The 20,628-nt window shown below is 34.8% G+C and overlaps 2 protein-coding genes across 2 annotated transcripts in view; one reads left to right on the forward strand and one right to left on the reverse strand.

Moving 5' to 3' along the window:
• Fas3 (uncharacterized) overlaps positions 1-20,628 on the forward strand; it is a 116,977-nt gene that overhangs the window by 90,020 nt on the left and 6,329 nt on the right. Inside the window, exon 5 of the mRNA XM_054233716.1 lies at positions 18,206-18,339. Within this exon, the coding sequence (XP_054089691.1) occupies positions 18,206-18,339 (134 nt within the window). The remainder of the gene's footprint in view (positions 1-18,205; positions 18,340-20,628) is intronic.
• On the reverse strand, positions 1,131-4,462 carry LOC128922609 (facilitated trehalose transporter Tret1-like). The gene is made up of 3 exons (XM_054233715.1): positions 4,202-4,462; positions 2,430-2,602; positions 1,131-2,375 (listed from the first exon to the last, which is right to left on the reverse strand). Exons 1-3 carry the CDS (start codon positions 4,344-4,346, stop codon positions 1,245-1,247), a joined length of 1,449 nt encoding a protein of 482 aa, XP_054089690.1. The 5' UTR covers positions 4,347-4,462; the 3' UTR covers positions 1,131-1,244.

The following is a 20,628-nucleotide window of genomic DNA, read 5'->3' on the forward strand; positions in this document are numbered from 1 at the left end:
CACTCTCGCAACAAAGTTGCTAAGAGAGTATAATAGTTTTGTTCACATAACGGTCGTTTGTAACACCCAAAACTAAACGAGTTAGATATAGGTTATATATACCAAAGTGATTAGGGTGACGAGTGAACTTCAAATCCGGATGTATGCCTGTCTGTTTGTACAAGCTGCAACTTGAGTAAAAATTAAGATATATTGATTAAACTTGGTAAACGAGTTTCTTGGCACCAAAGGAAGGCTGTTATCGAAGATGGGCGAGATCGGACCACTGCCACGCCATAAAATAGCCAAACCTTAAAACCCATAAAGTGTCATAACTAAGCCATAAATGAAATGAAATAAGCAACATGCAAGTAAAATTTGGTACAAAGGATCGCTCTATAAAGGGGCATATTTGGATGTAAATTGTTTGGGAAAGTGGGCGTGGCCCCGCCTCCTATTCAGTTTTTTGTACATATCTCGTAAACTACTTAAGCTATATCAAGGAAACTCTCTAGAGTCATTACAGTTCAAAAATGTAGGAAATGCCCACCTCCATACGGAGGTTATGTTGAAAACTACTAAAAATGCTTTAATTTACTTAGCAAAACACCATAAAACTTATATTTCTTTATAAAGATGGTGGAGACTACACTCAAATTGGTGTGCCTCTACCCACTTATGGGTCAAAAACCATATCTCCGAAACTACTAGACCAATTTCAATGAAATTCGGTTTGTAATATTTTCCTTGCATCCCAATAAAATTTTGTGAAAATAGGCCAAATCGGTTCACAACCACGACTACTTCCTATATACCAGAACTTTGAAGTCAATCTGAATCGCTTTTTTTACAATATATAATGTCAGCACTAGTGAAGATATCGGAACAGAAATTTGCAAAAATACTGCATTTAGCATGAGTGATTAGTGTGGCATAGCCGTTCTAAAAATCGCCGAAATCGGATCATAAGTTTTTATGACCCCATATATCGAACATGTGGTCTAAGTGCTTCTAATAAATTTTTTGCAATTCTTTACAAAACTGAGCGCATCCCATAGGCTCAATCCATAATAATGATTGCTTTTATTCATCAAAAGTTAGAATTTCAACTTATATTTGTAGCAATAAATTTTATTGTTAACAAAAATATCGTAAACATAATTATTTCCATAATATACTTATCTTATTATTATATATTCAACATTTTACTTCCTAAATATATGTATATACATATATCATACATACATATGTACTACTTCTATTTACTACCAACCGGTTATTAACGTGGTGAATTTGCTTTGAGCATTGCGTAAAGTAGTTTGCCTTGTCTCAGGCAACAGGACGATGCCCGCAACGAAAAAGACCACATAAAACACGCCAAATGTAATGTAATACGAACCAAGACTGTCTCTATCAAAAGTGCACACGCTGATTATGATCAACACCAGCATTTCTACAATGAAAGCTACAGCAATGTAATAAGTTTTCAAGTGTAAGGGGAACGCTTCCGTCAGATAAGCCGAAGATGAGGCGCTGAAGAAGCCCGCAAAGAATGCCAATATAAAGAGCATATACATAACGGCACCCATTTTGGACGATGAGAAAACGTTTATGAAATCATAGTAGATTCCACCAATGGCCAATGCCAAGACGCCGCAAAATAGCGCACCGATCAGCACGATTTTTTTGCGACCCATCGAGTCGATGGCATAAGACGCAGCCACAGTACCGATCCAAATGAGCAAACCGAATATGACTAAAGGCCAAGTGTCGGTAGGGCCAACGTTTATTGAGGTGGCCAGCAACAGTGCTACAACGGTCAGCGGCGAGAAGGCGAGTGAAATCAAGCCGCGATGCAAGCACAACTTCAACAAGGCTGGCACGCCCAAATCGTCGATACGTTCATTAACATCAATATAGCGCTTGTGCTCGTCCAAGTGCTGATGAGTTTCGAGAGTGTAAACAAATGGGCGCTGCAGACGACGCAAACAATCGATGGCTTCATTCTCATCGCTGCGCAGCAGATAATAAACTGGTGATTCGATGACGAAGAAGAATGACAACAGACATGAGAGTCCACCGCAAATTATTACGACAATGCCATGCACCTGAGCTGATCCAAATGTGTTGTTGTAAGTTGGTATGGAATTCAAGTAAGCGGCTGTGAAGATTGCTTGCAGACAGATGCCCGCAGCGAAACTGCCAAACTCTAACAGTCCAGCGGCTGAGCCACGCTTGCTGGGTACCACCGATTCGCCAATCAATACAATCATGGGTACAACGACCAGACCCACAGCAAAGCCATTCAAGTAGCGCGCTGCGGCAACTCCACCATATTCGTCGCATAGTGTCAAAAAGAGTATGCCACCGATCAGCGTCAAGACAGCGGAAAACAACTGGAAAAATATCATAATTAATTACTTTGCAACTGTGAACTGAAGCATACTCACATAAATCAATTTCTTTTTTATGTGCTTGGTGGCGAAAGCCGAGACTAACGCTCCAATAATAGCCGCAATGTACCAGCAAATCATTATATGCGTATCGGATGTGAATCCCCGTATTTGGAGGAAGCCACAACTCCAGGCGATATTCATGCCACCCGAAACTAAGACAAGGGAAGCTGAAAATATGTAAACAAGAATTTGTAGTAATTCAAATAAGTATAAAATCTAAAATAAATATAAGCTAGTACGTGAAATATCAAAACTCCATAAATGAAACCACTTCGAATGAGACAACTCACTTGTGCAATTTGTATGGACTTATAATCATCGAGGATCATACAGATCCTGTAACAGGAAACTTCATTTCTCATTTTTTTCATGGCGTATTCATATACATATACATATATAGATGACTACGCCAATTTCAGGGGATAATATCAATGACTATTTCTTATTTAACTGATCTCATGTTGTCGGATACCAATTAATTCATGCATATAATGAGACTATTTTTAGAGGCAAAAAATTACTCACTTTGATATTGTGGAGCTCATCACACTCTTATCTTATCTATTGATATCATACATATTTGTATTTACAACATTGTGGTCGAATGTAAAAGATATAAATAATATCAATATTTAATTTTTACAGTTAGAGAATTTTCTAGAGGGAAAGGTGTCAAAATATTTTTTTTATTTCCATTCAAGTTAATTTTTGTCTGTATTAATTTTATTGAAACGAAGAATTTGTGTCTGAATAATATCAAGCTATTGTATAGAATCAAAGTTGCTCACACCAGATAATTAAAGGTTCATTTTTTAAGAAGAAGATCTAGTCATATTGATCTACGTAGAATCTACTTATACTCTAGTTTTATGACACTTTTCGGTGCACATGTGCGATTGGTATACGAGTGGTGGAAATACGTAATACTCATACGATTATATAGAGCCATTTGATTTAAACAAAATATATTTCTTATCTGCATTATAAAATATTTTTTTTTTTATTTTGGCACTTCAAAAAAGGCAGAAGGCATTAGATAAGACAAATATGTTTTTAATTTTAACAACAAAGATATCATAAGAACCGATGAACTTGATATTACTATAAGATAACCATGAAGGTGCGCAGATTCATTAGCACCAATTGGCCTACTTTTGATGAAATAATCTGAACTGAAATGAATGAACTGTTAACTGAAATTAATTTTCAAAATATTCTTCTGGAAATCAGGAAAGACTAAAAGTACTTCAAAAGAAAAGCTTGTCTAAATACTAATTTTATGATACCCATTGCTTCAATGTCTTGTTATTTGATTAAATAATAAAACCAAAAACGCTCAGAATGTTAACCATATATTATATTATTTTAAACTCTTTTTACAAAAACTCCAAAGTGTTCCCAAGTGATAGGGTCTAATGGACACAAATGGAATACCTTGACGTCTAACGTCCAACTACTTCTATAGAAACGCGCCTCTTTAAAGTATAACCGTTCAATAAGAATAATTGCACAATATTTTTTCATAAAAGCTTTTCTTTCGTCGCCTTTGAAACGAGACATTTACGACTATTCTATCTTCTTCTTCACAAATAAAGTATTCACAAGTTCGAACATGATACATATATGGATGCCCCGAAAGTACAAAGCTTTGACAAACAAAATATTTGAAAATTATCAATACTCGGAAACCAAATCGCGTGACACCACTGAATCTTCACAATCTTCACACTTAAAATCCAAACTTATGCACATATATGTATATTTACCTGCTCCCGCCGACATTGTTTGTGGCCCATTTCTTCTGTATCTTTCGTGCCAGCTATTCGCTGGTGGCACACTTTGTGGTGGATATTTCAAAAACATTGGATTTGTCGTTGGCTGCGTCGTTTCAATTGTTACACGGGCTTCCATCGTAATTATTAAATTTTTATATTTTAGTAAATCAGAGGGCTTAAAAAATAATTATTTGCAGAGTTTTATTGCAGCAACCGTTTCGTTTTTTAGTCGCGTTAATACTAAATTCTCAAACTAGAAATCAATGCATTAATATCATTTTTTGAAAGTAAGGGTGTGCTGAACTAATCGGATTTGTTGTTGTAATTTAATTTAGAAATATTGCTAAAATTGATAAACAAATCGGACTTTATCAAATTTTGATAGCGGTAACACGTAAACAAGTACGGACGTCCGAGTGCGCGTGGCAACGGATTTTTTTGTACCCCGTGCACATTAAATAAAAATAAGCAGAAAGTAAGAAATATATTTAAAAAGCACTGAAAGTAGCTTCAATACTTCAATAAATAATTTGTTTTTCGTTTAGCTTCAGGTATTACTTACTTTTAGAAAGACATTTTCATAACTGTATATTCCTAAAATACTAAATATATGAGTTTTGATTTTCTTCAAATGTGTACTTGGAAAGTTTTTCAAGTGACTACTTCTCTTTTAATTATTCTTTATAATATTATATAATTTTTTTATGTACTGATATCAAATCCATTATGTTCAAACAGTCAATTTAACGTAAACAAAGTTGAACCCTACGACAAAACATTAATTTTCATTATGAATAATACTTGGGAAAACACAGCGTTTCAATGAATCATCAACGCCAGATGGGTGGCATGTCAACAGGTGTTATCAGAAGCCAAAAGATAAAGCTATGTTGGAACTAGTTTATGCTTTAATACTTTGTTTTTGTTATCTTAAAAATATGTTCGATTGTCCATTACATATCTACTGCGCAACTGTTATCAGTTGTTGTCGATAGCTGTTTGTTTCAAGTGATCAATAAATGGAATTTCTTATTACGAATAATACAGTAAGGCCTCGGGACAATCAATAAATTCGTTACTGAACTGTTCGTTTTGAGCTTTTGCAGTATATTTATCGAGTATATACTGTAACAGTCTTTTATACACAGTTAATGCCATATAAAAGTGGACGAAATCTGGTGATAATTACGTTCGACCTTCATTCGAGTTTTAAAAATTGTCAAAATTTATTTTCAGTATGTATTACTTTTATAAATATCAAAAAATTTGTTATGTGTGAGGAAGACATAAGCATAAATTAGTGTCTCATAAAATAAATCAAGGCTAGAAGGGTTGATTTGTCGATAACATTTTGAAGAACAATACAAAAACATATTTTATATCTTATATCGGCTAATAACTCATGGTATCCTTTAGAGCTATAGAATTTCCTAGAGGGATAGCCAGCTGTCAAAGTAAAAACTTTTTTGAGGCGTTCCAACGTCAGCAGTATTTTAACTTTGCAAAAAAAATTAAACACAATTTCAATTCCATTCTTTCTGAAATCTTTTTATATTTTTATATAATAAAATTAAATTTACAACAACCAGTGAACTACAAATTCACAAAAGCCAAGGTCTCAGCATACACATATTTTCATATAAGAGTATGTTAATAAATAAATTGTTTTGACTGGTATTGAAAATATAGCGGCTACTGCTTGACACTTCATTCGATCAAGATTGATTATAAATAAAATGCGTAAATATTTAGATATAATTATGTTTTTGTTGATAACCCTTAATTGTGGAAAACCATTAATTTTGTAATTTTTCTTCAGTGAGTGCTTTTAATGTGTACAAGTGGTATTTATACGCGTAATCCGTCTACAAAAAATATGAAGTTATTTTTGGTGCGAGTATATGATAATGTTTTATCAGTACTTACGAGGCAAATGCCAAACCTAAATGGGAGGTCTGACTGTGTTATTCAACTTCTAAGTAGAATATGATTTAACCAAAAGCAAACTTTACAAATTTTGTTCAGTAATTAACTAGAAGGATCGCTATTTATTACTGGCTGTCAAATTATACAACTGAGCAACCCTGACCTTAGAATAGTTGTTACGTCTTAAGTCTGATTAGAGGTAATATATATGTATATAAAAAAGAAGTCAACAATGGGATTGAAATGATTATATTAAAGGGACTAGACCAAGCTCTGGACCGCTTTCATCACTATATTAGATACATATATTGGGGCTAGGGGAAGGACTGAGCATTTATTTTTATACTCTCGCAACAAATGTTGCTAAAGAGAGTATTATAGTTTTAGAGTTAGATATAGGGTTATATATACCAAAGTGATCAGGGTGAAGAGTGGAGTTCAAATCCGAATGTCTGTCTGTCCGTCCGTCCGTCCGTCCGTCTGTCTGTGCAAGCTGTAACTTGAGTAAAAATTAAGATATCTTGATGAAACTTGGCACACTTATTTCTTGGCACCATAGGAAGGTTGCTTTCGAAAATGAGCAAAATCGGACCACTGCCACGCCCACAAAATGGCGGAAACACAAAAAGGGCCATAACTAAGCCATAAATAAAGCTATGAAAATAAAATTTGGTATGAAGGATCGCGCTATGAAGGGGCATATTGGGATGTAATTTTTTTGGGGAAGTGGGCGTGACCCCGCCCCCTACAAAGTTTTTTGTACATATCTCGCAAACCAATAGAGCTATATAAACCAAACTTTCTACAGTCGTTTTTTTTAGACACTTCCTCATACAGTCCAAAAATTAAAGAAATCGGATCATAACCACGCCCACCTCCTATACAAAAGTTAGGTTGAAAATTACTAAAAGTGGGTTACCTCACTAACGGAAAACGTCGGAAACACTAAATTTCACACAAGAATTGGCAGATGAAATCTGCACCCAGATTTTTTTACAAAATGGAAAATGGGCGTGGCGTCGCCCACTTATGGGTCAAAAACCATATCTCAGGAACTACTCGACCGATTTCAATGAAACTTGGTTTGTAATAGTTTCCTTACATCCCAATGATATGTTGTGAAAATAGGCCAAATCGCTTCACAACCACGCCTACTTCCTATATACCAGAACTATGAAAACAATCTGAATCGTTTACTTTACAATATATAAAGTAAGTACTAGTGAAGATATCGGTGCAGAACTTTGCACAAATACTATGTTAATAGTGTGGCAGCCCCATTCGAAAAATCGCCGAAATCGGACCATAGGTTTTCAAGGCCCCATATATCGAACAAGAGGACCTCGGTTCTTCTAACCTAATATTAGGGTTTCCAACTTTCAACAGACTTTATACCATATATATGACGAATCAAATGGGTCAAATTGTGTATTATATAATATTAAACAAATAAATTGCGGGAGTATAAAATGTTCGGTCACAACCGAACTTAGCCCTTCCTTACTTGTTGTCATTAATTTAAATTATACGGGGGAATATGCATTCATGAAATTCTTCAACTTGTTTTTGGACCGATTTCAGCATAAAGCCCAATAACGAAAATTATTATATGAAGTTTGACTAATTCGTGGACCGATTTCCCAGAATAAAAAACGGTTTATACGCCAATTGCATACATACTACATATAAAAAAAGGATCAGGAAGACTAGAAAAGTTGAAATCCGGATGTCTGTCTGTCAGAGTAAAAATTAAGATATCTTGTCGAAACTTGATACAGATGTTCCTTGGAACTTTGGGAGGGCTATTAAAAGTGGACGAAATCGGATCATATCCACGCCCACAAAATGATTAAAACCGAAAACCTATAAAGTGTCATAACTTAGCCATAAATAAAGATATGAAACTAAAGTTCGTACAGAGGATCACACTAGGGCGGGGCATATTTTGGTAAATTTGTTTGGCCAAGTAGGCGTGGCTCCGCCCCTGTTCAGTTTATTGCATACACAGCGCCGTCGAAAACATGAGCACACTTATTTGTGTATTGGCTATTCTAAAACATCAAGAAGGCTCGAAAACTCTAAAATATGAACAATAAAGGTTTCAATATTTTAATGAATTGAGTATCGATCTTAAATTAAAAATATGAATTTGAGGTATCCCCTAATAGTAAAGTACTATTTTTGTGCAGAAATTATAGGTAATTTACTAAAAGGATCCAGTATGACGTCCTTAGTGAAGATTTTATTATTTATTTTTATCGTTGGTTTATCAGTACGCGGAAAAAGAACTGGCAAGAAAGTGCTTTATTGTTGAAAGAAAAAGCCAAAAACCTGTATTCATAATTAAGGGAAAACGATGATGATTTTTACGCTAGTCGTGGATGGCTTCAAAAATTCAAAAAATCATCTCAGCGACATCGGAGAAAATCAAACCAAATGAAGCAGTTGACATTTTCAACAAACCGGTACAGTGGACTAATTATGAAGGCGTCAATCAAAACGATGTAAATGTACTGATAAAGAAAGAAAGCTGTATTCATATCATTTGAAAAATGGAAAATGTAAAAAAGATGGATTTAAAAAAAAAACAATCTTCTCTTACCTTTACTTACTTACATTTCCTATCCATACCCTACGAAACAATAATAAAATGTGAATTTAAATGTATAACCATATATGTATGTATATAAATGTATTCGAAAACATGAACTTTCGCAAATGTGAACTACTTTGGTTTTAATTAGTTCACGTTTTCGAGCGTGTATCTCATAAACTACTAAATCTATATCAACCAAGCTTCTGGAGTCATTTCCATTAGTCACTCCAGAGTTTTTTCAGAAACTTTAGATTTTATGGAAGATATGGTACGGAAGAGCTGCACTAAGGTTGGTATTAAAAACGGACGATAGACGTAGCGCCGCTCTCTTATCGCTTAAAAACCATAACTTAGGAACTACTCAACCAATTCTAACGATATTCGGTTCTTAACATTATTTGGCATCCCAATAGTATAGTATTATATTATATATAAATTAAGCGCCAGCGAAGATATCTCAGCAATACTTTTCGCAAATGGTGCATATCTATTATAACATCCCACGTCTACAAATCGGACTATAAATTTTTAAGGCCCCAGATATCGTGAAGAACCGTTTATATTGGTTAATATGGGAGGTATCTTAGCAAAGTTAAGTAAACGTAAAGTATTCGATGCAGTACCCGCTGGTGGAAGCAGAGGAAGAGGGAGACCTCCACTCCGATGGAAGGACCAGGTGGAGAGGGACCTGGCTTCGCTTGGAATAACCAATTGGCGCCAAACTGCCAGAAGGAGAGATGCGTGGCGCGCTGTTTTGGACTCGGCTATAACCGCGTAAGCGGTGTCTACGCCAGTCAAGAAGAAGAAGAAGAAAGTATTGGATATAATTAGTGTCCGAGCAATACCAAATTTTTGGCCGATGCCGATGCCGATTAATCGGCCAGTTGGCAAAGAATCGGCCGATGCTGATGCCGATGCTGATTCTTTCATTAACAACTTTATTTAGTAAATTAGTATAGTAACAAAAGAAAAACAAATACAAATAACCACAAAATAAGTAAAAAACCAGTTCAAATGTAAATATGAAAATGTTTATTCATTTAATTTATATTCGAAATAAAATAAATAATTATTATAAGATATCTGTTGATAGAAAAAATAAGTTATTCGCGTTTTCTCAAAGCGAATCAGCAATATATATTTTTTCTTTCAGGACAAATATGAGCATTACGGCCAATATTCGAAAATAGTAGGTATAGTAAAATGAGTTCGTTAATTTCAAAGAGATGACTTTTGTCATTTCTATCTCGCATTGTGAGAGGCGATAGAAAATTCGGAACCTGGAGCACCTTATAGTCCAGGCCAGTACCAAGTAATTATTACGTGATCCTGTCTATGACAAACTTTTAAAAACTGAACTTAAAAAACTGTCTTGTCCTAATCCTTCAATTTAACACTAAACCTACCAGAGCGGTCAAATGACCGCTTTTGAGACTTTGAAAAACAATTATTTATAATTATATCATAAATATTTTGTGTTTATTGTTTATCCTAAGTATTAATTACAATCAACTGGAAAATAGTATAACTTTTATTTCAACAGTGGTCATTTGTACCGTCATCTGTAGAAATAGTTATGTATATAAAATGTGTCAGTACGTTTATTGTTAATGCAAAATTATGGAATTTCTTTATAGAAGACTTAAATTATCATCGTGATGAATATGGTAAACAAAGAAATTCAAATTTTATGCTTTAAAAAATAAAAAATAAGCAAAAAAAAATATTTTAGTGTAATCCGAAAGAAGTAGAAAGAATCAGCTAAGAATCGGCCTAATCTGGCCGATGCCGATGCCGATACCAAGGCCGATTAATCGGTCGGTCTCTAGATATAATATAGCTTGATTAAACCGGAACTTAGCCCTTGTTTCAATATCTGCGTTGGAATTATATACAGCAAAGTTAAGGAATCAGAAGCATTCTATATAATTGTGTTATAATAAATTCCTACTAGGATATTCATTTCGATATCCACCGATTTATGGAACTTAGCTTATTTATAGAGATTTGTGAGCAATAAAAAGTCCAGAGTGCTATATGAATAGTAACTCTACGTTATGTAAAAATTGTGAAATACTCATAATCACCAAATATGTTGTCTGGTGGTAGAACTTTTTTAGTACGGGAAGTTGATAACAAATGCATGTATGAGTCACATTTAAAGTTTTCCCAAACACACATGATCATACGATGTATGACAGTTCTCAACACCGAGAACGACACGTTGAACTTTCAAGTACAAAATCAGTTCATCTTAAAAAAATGGCACACCACTTGAAACACCCTATCGCTAAAACAAAAATCCGTACGATTTTCTTCATTTCACTTTAAGTAATTAAGTTGAACAAATAAACAAGACAGCTAACAAACAAAGCAAGTTGGTTTATCACGATTGGAGGGAGACAGAGAACCACGCACAAAATTTAAAACAAAGATAATAGGGGTAAAAACTTGAAATTTGGAGAATGCAAACACGCTCAAGTACTACGCCAGAGGCAACCAGCCAGTGGCAGATTAAATAGCCAATCAAAACAACAAGAGTAGACAGTCAAGAGGGGCCACACCGTAACCGCAGATGGCAACCCTTGTCATAAAGTCCACATAAAAAGTCACAAGTTGACAGCAAATAAAATTGTTTGTCCTCTTTTGATTGCCACCAAAGGTGAACACACAGCAGACAAGTATGGAGGAAGCTATTCGAGAGTTATGCCAACCGGCACGTGGGTGAGTTCTTGTGCCGGCAAGTTTACTGTCAATGAAGTAAAGGTCACAAAACCACAAACACAGTTAATTATCGAGTCACTCATCGACAGCAAACGCTCGGCACTGCAACGAAGGTCGAAGTAATTTCAAGTAGTTAACAACCGAACGGAGGAGAACGTAAATAAACACAAATTTAAACGCAGGAAATCACTTTTAACTACAAAATTAAACCACAAGTTGTTGTATACATGAGAGACACGGCACAGCACATCCGACAGCCGAGTAAATTAAACCTGCACCTAACCAGAGTTTGCCAGAGTGCGGTGAAAAGGTGTGAGCAAAAATTTATTTTTACCTTTACAACAAAAAAACGTAACGCAAAACTAAAATAACAACAAGGCATACCGCAGTGGTATCTTTAGTTAATCAGTGAAGTTTGTAAAAGTCGAAGAATTTAAAGCTCCTTGGGCTACGACAGAGCACGAACTCATGTACTCATGTACACCGTACGTTGCACTAGCTCACTAGCAAATCTTTACTACAAACAAGCGACTCTTCATCTTGAAGTTAGTCGGCACTAGTTCCGTCTTGTTACTGTTATTTTTGTGTCCAATTTTGCAATTTTTACTTATTTTTGTGTTCCACATAACTTTGCTCACCTAGTAACTAAAATATGGGTCATCTCTCCACAAACTGCACGCCTGTGGAACACGTAATGTTTGCGCCTCAGTAAGTAATTCCAGTGGCAAAGGAATACAAAGCCATAGGAGTGCGAATAACAGTAAGCGGTGTACAAGTAGTACGTTTAGAGTAGAAGTGCAAGCTGTAAGAATTTAAACTTTTTCGTAAGATCAACAGTGTGAATAAGCAAGAAGCCAAACAGAGGTTAGAAATTACAAAGCAGCTTTGCAGGCATGAATGAAGCAAGCGAAAACAATACCAACAAATGTACTTCAATTTAAATTTTGAGAAAGGAAAGAATGTAAATTTAAAGAATTGGTTGTGCATACTCTTGCGTAAATGTTTATTAAAAATTTTTGAAAGGCTTGACGAATTGCATCTCAAGGCTTTGAGATGAAGCTTGGTACACGAATTTCTTATTCCTTGGCAGAGGTTGATAAGATATATACAATAGAAAAGACAGTGAGATTTAAAAAGAAAACATGAAATTCAAGAAGTGATTTAAAGGAGCATCGCTACCCACAATAACTACTACCTGTATGCCTTTTACCATTGATTTCAATGATTAGTTTCAAAGTACACTAATACCCCTGACAGACGGCGGCGTTAATTCGGAATAACTGCTTTAATCGGGGTTAATTCGAGAGTTATCTCAGTTAACTCCGTTTGCTAACTCCCATTTAATCCTCAAAGTTTTAGGGAGTTCGTGGCATTTTCGTTGGCAACAATGTTCAAAATGACCGCTTTTAACCTATTGTGAATGAAAATATGCAATACTGACAGCTGTTTTTCAATTAAATGTAAACAAAAACATACGCATGCTAATTTTTACTAAAATGAAAGTTCTAATAGTAATGTATTTATATATATTTTTTTAATAATGTACAGCTAACAAACGCAATATTTGCTTTCTATCCAATTTTATTTCACCAAAATGGAAATATAATTGCCAATCAGCTGTTATGGGAGTTTATAACTCGCCACTGTCACCCACAAAATTGGAACTGATTAAAAGAGCAGTTAATCGGGAATAACTCTGCCGTCTGTCTAGCCTATAAGTAAACATAAACAAGAGAGGAAGATCTTTTATCGATTACACATATTCTACCATCAAGCCAAGATTATATGCTCACTTAATTGTGCTAAAAAATTTCATATAAAAAACAATATATATGATATACAACTCACCGGAAGTTTAAATATCCTTGTATTAGGTATATGAGGAAGTTTCAAAATTGTGACTCGATTTCAAAGTTTTGTTATATGGAAAGTAATGCCCACTTCCGTGTGTTTGTGAAACAATTTCGATCCGTAACATCAGGATGTCAAGAAAATATTATGTACCAATTTTAGTTGAAATTTGTCAAGTAGTTCCCGAAATTTTGTTTTTTTTTTTAACCTAAAAGTGGTCTACGCTCAAGTGGTAATTTCCTATTTCTGGACCAATCTGAGTACAGATGTTCTCTGCCATCTTTTCTATGGTGTGTGATGGGATACTAAAGAGAAATTTAAGCTTAGTTTATATACCTGTGGTAGTGTGGAACATATAAAAAATTTTATAACGGGGTTCAAACCCTCCGTTGCAAAAAAATTCAACCAAATATTAATCTTCTTAGTGCGATTCTACGAATCAAAATTAACTTTTATAGATTTATGTAAGGTGACAATGGTACGAATGCAATACTAACCTTCTTATGATGGTAATGATCATGTGCACGAAGTTTCATAAAGATATCTTAGTTTTTACTCAAGTTATATCTTGTACGGAGGGGCGAATAGACAGATATCCGGATTTCAACCCGACTTCGCATACTTATCATTTTGGTATATACATATGTATATATAACTTTATATCTACTATCTTTATATCTGTACAACATGTTGCGAATATTACTGCGACTTTGTAAGTAATGAAACACTTAAATGAAAGTAAATTGTAGCTTTAACATCTAACTGAAAATAAAAAAAAATCTAGAAAAAAGGAAACAAATTAATTCTCAATATCTCATACATATTGCCTTTTGTGCTTCCACTAATTGCTACTAAGGAGTGAAAAGAAAAAAAGGTTTGTTATCAACCAGCTTAAAGCCTCAATGTGAATTAATAACATAGTCAACAAAACGATGACCAACGATAACAATGTGTATGTCTTTCAACGGATTGACCGATTTGGCAGATACCAGATATTTGTATGGATCAAGTAAAAAAAAGTAAAAGGCATTTTCGTTATATAGACGCTCTGGATAACTCTTCGGTTATTCTTTCTTAAAAGCTAAAACTGCTTAAAGACCTACATATGTATTTGAAAATATTTCCTAGTCATTTCGACAATTTGGTTTACTAGGTTCACAAATATGTATTTGTACACTTAATATAAGTGTACTTTTACTTTGTATCACCTTTATTGAGTCCAAAGAGCATACACAAAGCAAATAGTTTTTGAAAGGACATGCCAACTGCAGTGCTCTATACTCCACTAAAAGAATACACTAATACCTTTGCGATGTATATACAAATCTACGTTTATTATCCGCAAAAGCACAACAGAGTTTTGTCATACAACCCTTGTCACATATTTATGTAAGGAAGTGTTTTTAGAGAGCTTCATTTGACTTTGTATAGGCATAATCTCATCGGAGCATTAGTGTGAAATTGAGTTTGTCTAGTTGTCTGTTGGATTTTTGTGTGTTCCTTAATAGACAGCAAATTGCTTCGTTGTCAAAGGAATCTGTTAAAATAGAAAGACAGACCGGAGCACTGAAAACAATCAGGCAAGGCCTAAAGTGTATGTTTAATGAACGCAAACAAGCTAAGACAAGGCATTGGTGGCGGTAGAAGTATAAGTCTCTATTTGAGTTTGGTGTACTTTTGCAATTTCCATTTTGTGTATGTAAATTAATGAGAATATTGAAAAGACAGCACTTCACTTAAGCAAGATAATAAAAAAGTAAAATATGATAATTAGAAGATTCATACTGTCTCCTTCGAAGCGCTTTCATCAGTTTAGTTTTCTTCACACAACGAGTTAGATATACATATATGTAGATCCGCATGTCTCTCTGTCCGTCAGATGTCCGATGCAACTTGATACACTTATTTCTTGTCGATATGAGAGGGTTTGCCATGCACACAAAATGCCGTTAAGCTATTAAGGATATAACTAATCCGAAAAGAAAGCTGTTAGAGTATAATTTGATATTCATTATATTATGAAAATTCGTCAAATCGTAAAATATTCATGCCCTCTTCCTTTGCGAAATATATGTAGAAAACTAAAAGCCAAAAAAACCAAAAGGACTAAATTTTATAGTGAAATCGGAACTTGCAGGCTACACTCAAATTGATATAAACATTTGATAATTGACGTGATAGAGCCCACATCTTGATCAAAAACCATATATCTGGAACCACTCGACCCATCTGATCCAAATTTGCTGAATATAATACATAAATTAAATTTATATCCTGATGCTATGGTTTAAAAGTGGGAGAAATCAGATTCACAACCAAGCATATTTCTCATTTGATTCAATTCAGGAATCCATCTGATTAGTTCACATTATAATCTACAAATCAATCACCAGTGGATATTCAAATAGAAATTTGCAAAAATACAGTATTAGAGGTGTGACATCGGTAATCTAAAAATTGTCGAAACCGGAGTACACCTTTCCAAGGCCACAGATATCGAACACATTGTAAATACCATTAAATCTCCAAAATATTCTATAGCAACTCAGGTAAATCTTTCTCCGGTGATAATTATCCTCTATGTCTAAAATATTTAAAGTATAGTAACAACTTCAGCTATCCCTCATATACCTAATTAGAATTTTCGAAATGCCGATGAGCTGGAATAATATGTGAGAAATATCTCAGCAAACTTAAGTGAGCGTATAACCTTGAATGTAATGTAGCTTCTGACCAGTATATGAATCAAATTGTGTGCTATCTCAGATTAAATATATTTAATTGTGAAAGTATAAGATGTTCGATTGCGCCGGAACTTAGTCCCCAAAAATTACAAAATTTTTATCTGTACCTAGCTCTACTTACCTTTGAACTGCTTTGGCAAAGCCACTTTCCGATAAACAAACTAAAATTACTTTTGTAGCGCGTTTAACAGAAAACAATTTTAGTTCCTGACGTCATGAACCAATGGTAGGGTGAACTTACTTTTTTATAATATTTACAATTGTTAAAAATTTTGGCAGTGCTCGCTAGGGAATGATAACGGCCAATGATACTGTCCTTAGGTATATAAAACCCTAAAACCAGTGGCTTTGTATAACACATACATACTCTACAACTTCGAAGACGTAGATAATTTCGTATACCTAGGAACAAGTATCAACAAAACCAACAATGGCAGCCTCGAAACCCAGCGCAGAATAACTCTTGCCAACATGCTCCTTTGAAAAGAAAAGTCCTCTCTCGACGAACTAAAACCAAATTCTACAAGTCGCTCTACATTGACATAGTTCAGAGAATAAAAAGACAGCGGCTCCGCTGGATAAACTATGTTGTCCGAATGGACGAAAACACTCCCGCTCTAAAAGTTTTCGATGCAGTACCCGCCAAAAAAAGCCGAGGAAAGAGAAGGCCTCCACTCCGTAGGATGTACCAGGTACAGAGCGACCTGGTTACATTGTTACACGTGGGATCTCCAATTGGCGCCGAACTGCGAGGGAAAGAGAGGAGTGGCGCGCTATCATCGATTCGGATAAAACCGGCTAAACGGTTTCAACGCCAATCACACTCATACATTTATACCCTTGGCCTCATGGAATGCAAAAATAATTCCATATAACATCTGAGCGAATTGGCAGTCTCATGGATTGTTTGTAATAGGATTATTTGTCAGATGGATCAGAAACCACAGAAAATTGTAACCAACGTCTTTATCTTAAACTAAGATAGGCTTAACTCAGCCCAACTGATATTAATATCAACATAATTATGATAAGACACCCTTTCCAGCACATCATTTGAGGAGGAAGGTATACCATTTAAACTGAAACAATCATTTTTCTGGACCCCCTTTGTTTCCGTAAAATGCAAAATATCAGCTGCTGAAATCAGAACTTTTGTGCACAGCTAAAGCCACTTGGGCTAATATTTTTTTGCCATTTAACATTAACAAAATGCAATAACTAATACAATAAAATACCATAACAAAAAGGGTCAATCTGGTCAAAGTGCCATAAATTTTACTTATATAAATGTCATTATTCCCAATTTTTCAGTTGCACAAGAGTGCAAGAGGAAAACCAAATATTATTGTTGCTGTGGCAAAATCCATTTTAATCCATATGAAAATGTTTTAAAGCTCATATGTGCACATTGTAGCATACAGAAATTTATTCACACCCGCATTTATGCGCACACTGTTTGCATACGTGTCATAAGTAGTGTAGCTGTATGCGTGCGAGTGCCTGTGAGTATGCGAGTGCGTATGAGTGTGTATGAACAACGGCTCAAATTAGTTAAGGCTGCGCTTATAAATGCTAGTGCACGCTTTTGGCTTTGACATAAGCCATTATGACGTAAACAAATCGGATTTTATTTTATGCACTTAATTTATGGATAGACGAGGCTCGGAGTCACTGGCACGCACTCACACACGCATACGCACTGATGGCAGGACTACGTATGGCTGCATGGCTGCATGAGCAAATGTGTATCTATGCATTTTTGCATTCATTAAGTGCGAATGGATATGAATATAGATTTTATATTTAATAAAAATTTATATAAATTTCTACTTAAAATATTTGTGAACCTTCGTGCGTCTGTGTGTCTGAGTGAGTGTGTGCGTAAGTGCTTTTGAAAGCTGTTGTGGCAGTAATTTATGGCTGTTGACTTAAAGTGCTTGCATTACCATATTCAACGCCGCTATGTCTCTATTACACTAGCTTGTGTACTGCCTCTTCTACCCATCCCTCTTCAATTTGTAATTTGCAATTTTGTCATTTGCCTTGCTTTAATGTCAGTATGCGTTTCATTCTCTCATTTATTTTATACATATATACAAACTCATACAGAGTATAACGGCTGATTCTTTCTATCTCTATTTGGTCTATTTACAGTTTTACCCAAATTCGGACCGTTCATCAACGGCATTGTGCATCCGTACCGATATGGGGATTTTCTGGCAGTTAACTGCAGTTCAGATTGGTCCAATCCCGCAACAACGCTTACGTGGTACATCAACAACAAAACGGTATGTATATAAATATACGTATGTGTGTATGGATATGTTTACTCTATATATCTACAAAAATATTTATTTATGACGGCACTCGTAATTTAGTCGCGAGCCATGTATGCACATTTGTATAGCTGAATTCGCATACATATGCACAAATACCCCTGCGGGAAGTGCTATAATCCAGCTGTTAATGCAGGATCCATTCGAATTAGGAGATAGATAGAAAAACGATTTCTAATCCATGCTTCATGCTCAAAACGAGTCTTTTTGTTAGCGTAGTACGCGTTGAAACTATCAATGGGTCATTGGAAACCAATCATTGGAAGCAATCAAAGCACAGTAATATGGGAATTAAATAGTCCTTTGCGGTTATTGGAGATGAAAATGAAGATAGATAACAATCCGAATTTGTTCCAGAAACAAAAATTCCATAACAGTTGAAATTTACAAAGTATATAATAGGATATGACAACATTGCTCCCAAAAACGAAAAGATAATAGCTAAAATTTGTATCTTCTGCCGCCTAAAGAATTAATTAATTAATTTTTAAATATTATGTTGGCAAATATCTCTCCTTTATATGCTTTGTAAAAAGTGTTACAGTGATCGGATAAATATGCGCCGTTTCGTTCGATAATCTGTTTCCATCTAGACGGGAACTTCATATATAAATAAGCTTAACTGCCAAAACACTCTACGTAACTTTCCACTTCAATTAAATGTGAAAAGCTATTTAAATTCCTAATGAAATGAAGGTGCACAAGTTCCACACCGAAATTCTGCTATTGGCAGCCCGCGAGCTTACTTCCATGGTTAATAATCTAATTTCTTCAGCCCTAAAAACACTATCCAATGTTGGTTTTTTCAACTTTTCACAGTTCTTTCACTGAGATGGTCCTCAAAATATACCATGAGTTAGCACCATAGGTATTATATTGAGTAGTCCTTGGACTGACCGAGAAATTGCTTTACAAATAAAAAAAATATTAGAGTGTTAACCTTAAATAGAATATTTTCAAGATCTTAAGATATTTCGCGTAATACATGTCAATTTATTATAATTACTCTACAACTTTTCTTCCGCCGATTTTTTGTAAATTTAATTTTTGTATAAAATGTCGATGTTACAAATGTTGATGAGCCTCTGCCGCACTTTTCTTGGAATTAAAAAAAAAAGCAAAATTTCCCACAAATGTCGAGAATTCGGCTCAAAAAGTGACATTTTTAGTTGTGAATAAGTTTGGGATGCAAACAGATCTATACAAATATTTTGTTGGGTTAATGTTGACACAAATGTCCAATATCGATATAAAAAAATCGAATTAATCGACTAGTGCTTGACCCTAGAGACATCTATTGGAAAACGGCGGAAGCAGAGTTGTAGTTGTGAGAAGTTGATATTTTAGCACACTACAACTAGCACAAATAACACATGCTATCCATTAACTTTGATTAAGTTCAACTTTTACCGCAATACTTTGTCATCAAATAAGCTTAACTGCCAAAACACTCTACGTAACTTTCCACTTCAATTAAATGTGAAAAGCTATTTAAATTCCTAATGAAATAAAGGTGCACAAGTTCCACACCGAAATTCTGCTATTGGCAGCCCGCGAGCTTACTTCCATGGTTAATAATCTAATTTCTTCAGCCCTAAAAACACTATCCAATGTTGGTTTTTTCAACTTTTCACAGTTCTTTCACTGAGATGGTCCTCAAAATATACCATGAGTTAGCACCATAGGTATTATATTGAGTAGTCCTTGGACTGACCGAGAAATTGCTTTACAAATAAAAAAAATATTAGAGTGTTAACCTTAAATAGAATATTTTCAAGATCTTAAGATATTTCGCGTAATACATGTCAATTTATTATAATTACTCTACAACTTTTCTTCCGCCGATTTTTTGTAAATTTAATTTTTGTATAAAATGTCGATGTTACAAATGTTGATGAGCCTCTGCCGCACTTTTCTTGGAATTAAAAAAAAAAGCAAAATTTCCCACAAATGTCGAGAATTCGGCTCAAAAAGTGACATTTTTAGTTGTGAATAAGTTTGGGATGCAAACAGATCTATACAAATATTTTGTTGGGTTAATGTTGACACAAATGTCCAATATCGATATAAAAAAATCGAATTAATCGACTAGTGCTTGACCCTAGAGACATCTATTGGAAAACGGCGGAAGCAGAGTTGTAGTTGTGAGAAGTTGATATTTTAGTTCATTCGCATCTTAAAGAGACTCTTGTGTCAAATCAATTTTTACAAATGCAAAATCGGTGCACAATATTTACTATA

This window comes from Zeugodacus cucurbitae, chromosome 2, assembly GCF_028554725.1.
Source record: "Zeugodacus cucurbitae isolate PBARC_wt_2022May chromosome 2, idZeuCucr1.2, whole genome shotgun sequence".
Lineage (NCBI taxonomy): Eukaryota > Metazoa > Arthropoda > Insecta > Diptera > Tephritidae > Zeugodacus > Zeugodacus cucurbitae.